This window comes from Anoplopoma fimbria, chromosome 9 (assembly GCF_027596085.1).
Source record: "Anoplopoma fimbria isolate UVic2021 breed Golden Eagle Sablefish chromosome 9, Afim_UVic_2022, whole genome shotgun sequence".
Taxonomy (NCBI): Eukaryota; Metazoa; Chordata; class Actinopteri; order Perciformes; family Anoplopomatidae; genus Anoplopoma; species Anoplopoma fimbria.
This window is the reverse complement of record NC_072457.1, coordinates 493,712-504,896: the sequence shown is the minus strand read 5'-3', so window position 1 is coordinate 504,896 and position 11,185 is coordinate 493,712. Positions and strand designations below refer to the sequence as shown.

The 11,185-nt window shown below is 40.8% G+C and overlaps 1 protein-coding gene across 1 annotated transcript in view; it reads right to left on the bottom strand.

Moving 5' to 3' along the window:
- The window catches only part of LOC129095264 (NACHT, LRR and PYD domains-containing protein 12-like), a 13,379-nt gene extending 3,270 nt beyond the window's left edge, over positions 1-10,109 (bottom strand). Inside the window, 8 exon segments of the mRNA XM_054603636.1 lie at positions 2,682-3,267; positions 3,364-3,410; positions 3,858-4,031; positions 4,371-4,544; positions 4,720-4,893; positions 5,307-7,158; positions 8,911-8,970; positions 9,836-10,109. Coding sequence (XP_054459611.1) covers positions 2,682-3,267; positions 3,364-3,410; positions 3,858-4,031; positions 4,371-4,544; positions 4,720-4,893; positions 5,307-7,158; positions 8,911-8,970; positions 9,836-10,109 — 3,341 coding nt within the window.
- Positions 10,110-11,185: the final 1,076 nt, after the last annotated feature.

Sequence of the window (11,185 nt, the reverse complement as noted above, 5' to 3'; positions counted from 1 at the left end):
ACGAATAGAAGATTAACTATTGAGTAGTATTAAGTATTAGGTGTTTACCAGTTGCTGCCCTTATTGGACTGGTGCAAAACAACCGGGAAAGGAGAGGACTTGAAAGGGCAGATGATATGTTTTTAGCAAACCTCTTTTTCGGGTAGCTGAAAAAAACATTCTGGATTGTTTACTTTTGACTGAAGATTTTGTGCCGCATAAGTTTCGGTAAGCATTTTGAGGACTCCGGCCAGGAAACCCTGAGACAGGTCAATAGTCTACAAACACAGAGTCAGGATGAGAGGAAAGTTTGAATGCAAGTGACTGGATATGTATAGGTGTAGAGGAATGCTGTGTTAAAATGGTTTTGAACCACGATGTTCCCTGGTGGTGGAGGGATCCTGGATATGCGCCGGGGGCAGACTGACCGGGGATGAGCATCATAGCAGTAGCAGAAATGCTACTAGACAGTTGGAATATATACACATGACATCTTTCAATTTATTGCAAATCTGTCCTCAAGGCTTAGCTGGTTTATCATGTCCATGTTCTCAATTTGCTTGTTTAACGGACCCTTTCTCAATCTCCCCTGTCTAACGTGACCGTGTTCTCAATAGGCTGGGGTAACATGACCTGGTCAGGAAGGACCGCTTTTTTAAATTTCTGGTCGAACATATTTTCCTTCCTGGGTAACATCAAAAAACAAAACTAAATCTGGTTGTCAGGGACTCTTCAGGTCTCTCTCTGGTCTTGCTCTACCCCGCTATTCTATTTTGGGGTCTTAGCTGACCAGCTATCTGGGCTGAGGTCTAATGTGTCCTAAACTCTCCTGTTCTGCGGTTTAACATGACCCACAACTATCCTGTGCTGTGTTCTGACATGACCCATAACTGTCCTGTGCTGCGTTCTAACATGAACCATAACTGTTCTATCCTCGGTCTAACATGAGCCCCACCTATCCTTTCCTGCAGTCTGTCGAGACCCCCGCTATCAATTCCGTGATCTGTCAAGACCCCACCACACGTTACTGTGGTCTATCTAGACCCGCATTATCCTGTTCTGTGGTCTATCTAGACCCCCCCTATCCTTGTTTGCGGTCTATCTATTCCCTACCCTATCCTTTGCTACAGTTTATTTGACCTCTCCTGACCCTGGCTTAACTTCAATTCATGCAAGCTCATTCTAACACGTTTTACCCATAATCTTTCTCTTGTGACTAATCTTTTGTTTCTTCTTCAGAGTTTTCTGCAGCAGTAGGTAAATTGTTTATTTTATATATTAATATTAATATTCCCTCTTTTGGGGGGATTGTGCCTGTCTGACCTCAGCATCACTGCCCCTCTGTTAGATGGTTTCCCTATGGAGTCCAAAGACTTTGCATTATTAATTTCTTATGTGTAATAGATTATCGTTAACTTTTATTGAAGTCTTTCCTGATTGAAATGAAGCTTAGCACAAGTTCAGTCAGGAAGACTATCTTTACACTCATTGTCATTCATAATCCCAGTCACTCTCTCCCTGTGACTACTCTATAGGCTGATTGTGGGTTTCACTTAGGAGCAGAGCAGAGCTTCTCCTCTCTGGGAGCCAACACCGACACCACGTTGCTGGAGACCAATACCATATTGCTGGACCCACTGGAGTGAAAGGAGGCCCGGGAGAACCAGAACGAGGACTGAGTGGGGCAGACTGTCAGACCCTGCTTCAGTAAAAACACTACCACTTAAGTCTACAGGGATTGCCAAAATAAACACAAAATGAAAGTTCTTAAGCATGAGTTTAAAACCTTCAACTTTTCACATAAGTATTGTATAAATGTATTATTAAATTAACTACATTCATCTCAGAAGTTTCCTCGGATTAAACTCAAACTGTAAACATTTTTTCCTGCTAAAAATGTGTTTTTAATAAATACATCAAATGTGATTGACAGAAAGCCACCAGTCATCTCATCATTTCCTTTATTCATGTGTTTATAGTTTTTACAGCTGTAGAGGACTCAAACATTTAATCATTTATAACCTTTCTAGGCAGACACATTCAAATCTCTTTTTGGAGGGAGACCGTTACAAGGTTCAAAGAAATATGAAATTAAGCATGTCAGAAACAGACAAGGAACAATTATAACTAGAACACGTTACAAACTACAAGGGACAACAGATACATAATAGAAAGTCCAGTTCAGGAATAATTCAGTTAATCAGAACTTTGAACTGTAACACAGAACTTTTGGTCTGAAACCATCTGAAGTGTTTAATATTCCTCTCCCTTTTGAATGTTGCAGAATATTTCAGTATTTGTAGGATCTGCTGCTCCTGCTGTTCACTCTGCAGTCTGACACGCTGATCAGCTGGAAGCAAAGCCATCTAAACCAGCAGACAGCAGCTTTTTGAACCAAACGTTCATGATCAACACAATGAAAACCACTGGACAGATCTACAGAGTTCAGCAATGTGTTTGTGTTCTGTATAAACATAGAGACTGACTCCATATGTAATTTTAAAAGAGCTCATTCAAAAAGTACTCAAGAATTAGCATCAAAAAGTTATATATTTTTCCATAATAATATGTAAAACTAATTTATTTGTTGATTTTATTTTGTTATATTAATCTCAACCTGCAAAATAGCTCAAGATGCTCAAAATTTGCTTGTAGTTTAGCTTGAAAACAATTGTGTGTTTGTCAGCAGTGACAGTGTTAACAGAGGAGGTGACTGTCCCTCCTACAGAGAACACAGAGACACTGAGGAACCAGGACTGAACCTAAACCCAAACCCAGGATAAAGAGGTTCAGTGAATGTGGTGTTGAAGGTGTGGAGGTGGATCAGTGTGTCAGAGGAGACTCTGTAGAATGACAGAGAGCCAGCAGGACAGTCCACATAGACTGCTACTCTACCAGAGGAGGAAGAGGAGGAGGAGGAGGAGGAGGAGGAGGAGGAGGAGGAGGAGATGGATGTTCTTGTCTTATTGTGATAGACAGAGTAACCATCATAAGAGCAGAACAGACTCCAGGACTGATCATTCTTTCCAAACCAACAGTCTCCCCTGTCTCCTCTCCTTCTGATTCCTCTGTAACTCACTGCTATATAAACTTCTCCTCTCCACTCCACCTCCCAGTAACAGCGACCAGTCAGACCAGTTCTACACAGCAGCTGAAGCGAGGAGTTAAATCTGTCTGGATGATCAGGATATAACTGATCCTCCTCCACATGTGTCACCTTCCTGTTGTTGTCAGAGAGTTTGAGGTTTGTGTTCACTGTGTTTGTGTCGAATGTGAGTTCACAGGAATCTGATGGAGACAAAGAGACACAAAACAGCAGCAGTTTATCATCGACCACAGCTGATGGTTTTATTTGAGATTTCATGAATCAAAGTGAACACTCACACTTCCTCAGTCCAGGTTTCAGCCACTGCTCTCCACCAGGTTCAAATCTGGAGGAAGAAACAGAGTCAGAATGAAGCTTCATCTCCAATGATCTTAATGAACCTTCACTCAGATTTTCCATTTAGACAAACAGCTGCAATTATAAAACATATTTCATACACAAACTGTAAAAATGGACATACAAATATCATTTATAGAAAAGACCAAAAGATATTACATTTTTCTATCTTGGATTCAGCTTTTCTTGTGTTGATTGCATGGGGAACGTTTGAACCTCTTGATAAGTTTGTAAATGTTCTTTAAACACTTTGACACCACATTTGTCATAAAGAATGTGTTGTAGACGTCAATAAATGATCAACACCAGATCCTGGTCTGATGTTAGTGAGGAGGTCCGTCTCAGGGGGACAACGACTCTCAGAACATCAGCTACTGTCTTCAATGTTATCAGACTGTGAACCAACAGACTGTGAGCTCTTGTTGTCTCTTCATACCTGAGAGTGTCCGGTCTCCAGTGTGGAGCCTCCAGTTCAGCAGACAGCAGCTTCACTCCTGAGTCTCCTGGATGATTGTAGCTCAGGTCCAGCTCTCTCAGATGGGAGGGGTTGGATCTCAGAGCTGAGGCCAGAGAAGAACAGCCTTCCTCTGTGATCAGACAGCCTGACAGCCTGGAGATATACATAATTATATTACATTTACTTAATCATCAGTCACTCAGTCAGTGGAAATGTTACATATTCTAAACAGTCCACTGCTTTGAAATGCATTGGCAACAATCAAATGACTCCAGAACCCATCATCAGCAAAGTATTTTTTACTTAAAAATACAATGTGTATGTTCTGTCCAGACTTTTGGATTAAAACAGTCATTTAAAGTAACCCTGCCCCCTGTTTCTTGGGAGCATGGGGCCAGGTATTAAATATTGCATTTTAAAGGAATAGTGTGTTGTCTTGTATATCAATCAACATATAAAAGGTTCTCAGTTTAACAGAAGATGAATCCTGACCTGAGAGTTTCCAGTGTACAGTGTGGACTCTCCAGTCCAGCAGACAGCAGCTTCACTCCTGAATCCTGCAGGTCGTTGTTACTCAGGTCCAGCTCTGTCAGACTAGAGGACTGGGAGCTAAGGACTGAGGACAGAGCTCCACAGCTTCTCTCTGAGAGGTTACAGCCATTCATCCTAAAATATATACACCACATGTGTGAAAACATTTCTATCTAAATTTAATATAACTTACACTGATATTTAGGTGGACACTAATGTTATGAATGAAAAATGGTAAACTGACTGCAGAAAATGACAATACACCATATAGCAGTCCTGGTTCACCCCATATAGGTGTATTGAACCTGACCTGAGAGTTTCCAGTGTACATTGGGGACTCCCCAGTCCAGCAGACAGCAGCTTTACTCCTGAATCCTGCAGGTCGTTGTTACTCAGGTCCAGTTCTCTCAGACTAGAGGACTGGGAGCTGAGAACTGAGGACAGAGCTTCACAGCTTCTCTCTGAGAGGTTACAGACACTCAACCTGAAGGAGAGTCAGTGATGAAGACAAACACAGTAGTACTTTTTTCTTCTACAATATAAAATACATCATGTATCTGAATATATAAATTTAACAATTGAGGATTAGAGTCCAAGGTACCGAAAGGATATTTGCCTTTTATTGTTTATATTACTGGAATCTAATAGCCATTAATGGATCCCAATTCCAAATAAATGCTAATCCTAAATGAACAACTAAGTGACACTTTTTTTTATTTCATAGATGCAATAATCTGTAGAGTTGCAATGAAACTGAAGAAACAATTTGCATGGTTTTCAATTGATTAATTAATACATTTGTCAACTAATTCTTGCAACTATCAGAAGACTTTCATTAGTTGAGAACTACTCTTCTCCTGTGATACAGTTATTACCTGCAGTCATCTGGGTACTTACAGAGCTTTGTTGGAGACTTTGACCACTGGCAGCAGCCTCAGAAGAGCCTCCTCTGAAGCAGAGTATTTCTTCAGGTCAAACACGTCCAGATCTTTTTCTGATGACAGTAAGATGAAGACCAGAGCTGACCACTGAGCAGGAGACAGTTTATCTGTGGAGAGAAGTCCTAAACTCAGGGACCACTGGATCTCCTCCACTAGAGAACCATCATTCAGTTCATTCAGACAGTGGAACAGATTGATGCTTTCCTCTGGAGAAACATTCTCGCTGAGCTTCTTCTTGATGTAATCGACTGTTTTCTGATTAGTCCGTGAGCTTCTTTTCCTTTTCAGTAGGTCTTGTAGGAGATTCTGATTGGTCTCCAGTGAAAGACCCAGGAGGAATCGGAGGAACAGGTCCAGGTGTCCGTTGGAACTCTTCAAGGCCTTGTCAATAGCAAACTTGTGGACCTCCGTCACAGATGTTTTGCTGAAAACCATTCGCACACTGTCGCCACAAGTTCGCCCTGGCTCCGACATCACATTCTTGTTTCTCTTAATGACTTCCATCCTTACGTAGAACGCTGCCAGAAACTCCTGAACACTCAGATGAACAAAGCTAAACATCTTGTCTTCATTCTTCTTCCCATGTTCTTCTTTGAAGATCTCTGTGAACACTCCTGAGTACACTGAGGCTTCACTGACATCAATGCCACTCTCTTTGAGATCTTTCTCATAGAAGATCAGATTGCCTTCTTCCAGCTGGTGAAAAGACAGTTTTGCTAATGACTTAATGTACTGGTTGAACTCTTTTTGGTCATACTTCTCTTTTGTCTGATGAGTCTGAAACTCCAAGAATTGTGCATACATCTCTGTCAGCGTCTTTGGCAGCTGTCCTCCCTCTCTGGTATTCAGATCCTTGAGAACTGTAGCAGTGATCCAGCAGAAGACTGGGATGTGGCACATGATGTGGAGGCTTCGTGAGGTCTTGATGTGGGAGATGATCCTGTTGGCCTGCTCCTGATCACTGAATCTCTTCCTGAAGTACTCTTCCTTCTGTGGGTCAGTGAACCCTCTGACCTCTGTCACCATGCCAACAAAGTCAAGATGGATCTGATTGGCTGCTGCAGGTCGCGTGGTTATCCAGAGGCGAGCAGAGGGAAGCAGTTTCCCCCTGATGAGGTTCGTCAGCAGCACATCAACTGGGATCGCCTCTGTCACATCAAAGTTAACGGATGGGTTTTTACTGGTAGAGCAGTCCAGATGAAGGCGGCTCTCATCCAGTCCATCCAAGACAAACAGAAGTTTGAAATGACTCTTGTCGTAGTTGGTGTTTCCTGATGACTGCAGAGCTGTGAAGATGTGATTAAGAGCTTCTCTCTTTATGTCTTTGGTCTCCTCGATACATTCATGAATGAGCTCTGCCAAACACAACTTTTCTCCCTTCCTTAAATTCAGCTGGCGGAAGGTGAAGGGGAAAATGAGATGCACATCTTGATTGTTTTTTTCTTCAGCCCAGTCCAAAACAAACTTGTGCGCAAGAAATGTTTTTCCAATTCCAGCAATTCCATTGGTCAGTACTGTTCTTATGGGTCTGTATCCTCCAGACGGGGGTTTGAACATGTCCCTGGGTTGAATTGGTTTCTCTTTATCTGCTGACTTCGCTCCCATCGCCTCAATCTGCCTGAACTCATGCTGAGTGTTGATGTGTATGTCAGCCCCCGCTGTGATGTACAGCTCTGTGTAGATATCATCCAGACGTTGCTCATCCTTCTTCTTCAGCCACGCCTCTTGTGCACACATGAATGTATCCTGAAAGTATGATTGTAGCTTCTGTTGGTGAGATGAGATGGATATTCCCAGAACCATCACATCTGTATTGAACACAAATATAATAAATATAAATATTATTAGAATAGAAACTGCGTCTGCCACTTCAAAAACAAAGGTAAACAGAACTATACAAATGTGGACTAGCTATCAGATGTTGATTTCTTTTGTCTTACTGAAACCTGGCTGTGTCAAGAAGAATATGTGAATCATATTATTTATAATGAATTACTACATCCTGGACCTTGTTCTTTCATATGATATTGAAATGAACATTTTAATGTTCTTTCCACAGAACCTTCTTTTTTCAAATCATAATTTAATACTTTTTGAATTCTTACTACGACAGTAGACGCCATGAAAATGTTTCTGCTCTGGATCTCTATCTGATAGTGCTGTAGCTAAATTTGAATAAGTGATTCCATCTGCATTTGATTAAAAACCATGTCTCAGTATAACAGAGGACTCCTACGCTAACTTTAGTCCCAGATTGGTCATCTTGTGGATAGCACTACAGGCTCACAGCGAATGACACTAGACTCTTTATTCTCTCTGTAAAAGAAGATAACTGCTAAGCTAATCTACGATAGCTAACGTTAACAAAACTGGAAAACATGGAAACATCTATTGGATTGAGCGAGAAGTCGCTCAAAGAGGGATAGAGCTTTGAGTGCTTAAGCAGAACAAGGGAAAGTTTAAATAGCTGAATAGCCGCTGTCATGAAGAATATGACACCATGTTGGGACTTCACCATGTGGCTGAAAGAAAGAGAGGGGCCTCCTTGTAATTTCGAAATTCTAAACTGGTTTAAACCATGTCATCCCCCATCAGGCATCAAAATCTAACCTTTGTGTAACAAGACCCATCCACTCATAAATATGCAGAACATTCAGAAAAAAAGTCTTCAGAACTGGATACCAGTAGCGTAAATACTCCAGCACACAAGGTAAGGCAGCAGGTTCAAGACCAACATACTGGACAAAGATTGCCAATTAGTTTTTCAACCCTGCAGTGAGATACATCGTCTTCTTCAAGGTAATGGACTCAAATGTCTTCAGAGACGATGCTAACAGTTGGGCTGCCCCACTTTCATTTAAAGACCCACAACAGCCTTTGACAAAAAAATTGTGTAGGTAGTCAAACGCTTTGCTTCACTACAACGGACATTACAAAAAAAACCTGAGATGCAGGAACAGTATCCAAATGGACTTGAGGAGGTAGCACCACCACTGACAAAAGATGAGGACTGCTGGTATCTCCCAACGTTTGGGGTCTAGCACGCACAAAAACTAAATCAGATCAAGGTGGTCTTTGAATCAAGCTGCCAGTGGCAGTGGCAGATCTAAGTCTCCAAAAAATGGAGCTTAAGTCTGCTCTGGGAGATCACAACCAACACATTCACCTACTCTGTGTCGACCATGATCCAACAAACCCGACATAGAGTCCTCTACACTGTATATAGTGTTTTTGGGGCCCTCAGGATCAAAAACGCTTCAACCAGTACGAGTGTGGTGTCCATGTGTACTTCATAAGTTAGGACTGATCTTCCTGCTGATGCTGCAGAGGTGACAGTGTTTGCTGCTGGTTTAATGCTTTTTACTCACATTCCAGAAAATGCAGCACAAAATGAAACTTGTAAATTTGAAATAGCTTGTTTGGCACTTTCTTTTAGAGAATTTTTAATTTTAATCCTTTTTTGGAGTCATAATGTTTGCCACATAGGGTATTTCTTAAAACATTTATCATACTTTTTATTTTAGGGCTTCCATACAAACCAGAGAATACAGCAGCTTTACCTTTGCTCTGACAGCAGGATGTTCCTCTGTTCTCTGACGTCTTGCCAACATCAGCATCCACTGTGTAAGAGAGGTTACAGTATGTGTTATTAATTGTTATTCAAGTATAAAACATGTGTCTGTGTTATGTACTGTAGGTTACATCATTTTGTCTGATGATAGATGATTAGTTGGAGTGTAATCTGTGTGGAGCATTGTCAACACAGCTGTAACTAAACAAACTATTGTTTATTTCTAGGTACAATTATTCTTTCATTCAATTATTTCACATGGTTCTATAATGGGGTGTAAAGGTTTTCACACAGAAAACAAAATAAGTCATAAAGGCACTCCCACCTGAAGATTGCGCCTTAGAAATCAAAGACATAAAGCTGGAGAGAGGGGAACCCCTCAGGATCAAAAACACTTCAACCAGTACAAGTGTGTCCATGTGTACATCAGTTGTTAGGATTGAACTTCCTGCTGTAGCTGCAGAAGTGAAAATGTTACCTAAATGTTACTTAAATCTAAATCTAACTCAGTATTTTACGATATTTTCCTAAACTAGGTAGTTTTGTTGTCTAAACCTAACTGAGTACACATGTTGCAGGAATTTCGCAGCAAACCGCACGATTACCAAGGAGAAACTTTTGTAAGGAATCATGCAAATCATTGTATGAGGATACGTTGATAACATTACTTACATTAATATCTCACCGTGTCTCAAACCAAGGAGTAAATAAAATCAGGTGGCTCCAGTACGCTCTGTCAAATAATAATTATACATCACCTGAGCCTCTTCTCATAATGAATCAGGCCTCCAGATGTTTTCCTTTGTTGAAGACAATGAGCTTCTGTACAGAGACCCTGTTCCATCACAAGTATTGTATTGCCCATTCAAACCCACTATTTGCATGAAAATACAAATGAATAAAATGTGACTGACCTTCTGGTCCTGAGCTGGTGTCTGGCAGACTCTGCACCAGATCATTCCTGGGTATCTCCACTAAAACCTTCCTGGTCACTGCTAGAGCTCCATGAAGTTTAAAAGTATTCACCATCAGATCCACAGTCTTGTATCTATTTGCCTCCTCCAGATCTGACTCTTTGATCGCTTGGAAGGGTTTCGTGAAACCAGGATCTTTCAGATGCCATTTAAAATTGATGAATTGATCGTCTGTTAAACTCTTCAGAGTGTCCAAAAGGTCCATTGACTTCATTGTGGCTCCCTGCTAAAAATCTGACCTGAAGGAAAAAGTGTAACACAAATGGATCAGAGCAGCAACAGGAGGTCTGATTGGCCGATCAGTGTAATTTAGCCAGATAGAGCTCCTGCTGCTGCTCTGTGGGGAGGACTTATGTATTGTTGAAGTGGCATTCTGCTTGGACTTCTTTCAATTTATTCAAAACAAGAAAGATGTTTGAGTGAAAGCACCATTTGGAATTGAAGTTTAATGTCCTTGTTTCCCTGAAATAACGTTACTGAACAGCAACATTTGACTCTTGTTCTAACTTATCAATACCCATCTTACAGAACAGATATGTAAGATGGGTTACTATTGCCCAAAAAAATAGGAAGCTGTTTATTGTGGTGAATAATAACCACACTGACAGGATTGTACAATTTCATAAAATAAATCAATTAATTAACTGATTGATTGACATCTGTGCTCTGGTTTTTCCTGCCAGATCGCACAGAACACCTCTTAACAGCTTATTATGTGGTGGTGACTATTGTAACCCTAATTCTATAAGTACAGGCTCAGCCTTCTCCCAAGGATATCCTGTTACTAAGCCGACTGTGAGGTCTGCATGTATTGAGGTTTACACTTCCTGATTGGCAAGCTATGCTTTTGCAATTTTTGAGTGGGCATATTCATGCTCATTATTGGAGTAGACTATTACCCATTAGATCATCAGTCCATAGTCGTTAAGGAAGTGTGTCTACAAATTAAAACCAAGGCAGATTCACACTTTTGATCAGATGAAGTTTGTTACAAACACCTGCAAATGAAAAACAGCTTTTTGTCTTCACACCAACTTCACAAATAAAACACAGTGAATACAACAGAAGCCCCGCCTCCTAAAGTCTCTGACCTCAAAACATGAATTTTTCTAAATTTGTCTCCATGTAAAGACAACAAGCAGCAGTTCTTAGATTCACGGTAGAGTGTAGTTTTAACAGTCAGCGCTGATTAAAATAAATCTGTTTCCTAGTGATGATAAAATATGACTCGACTGAACACGAAAAGGCTCAAAGGCTGAAAAATGACTGCGCTCAAGTTAATTATGTAAC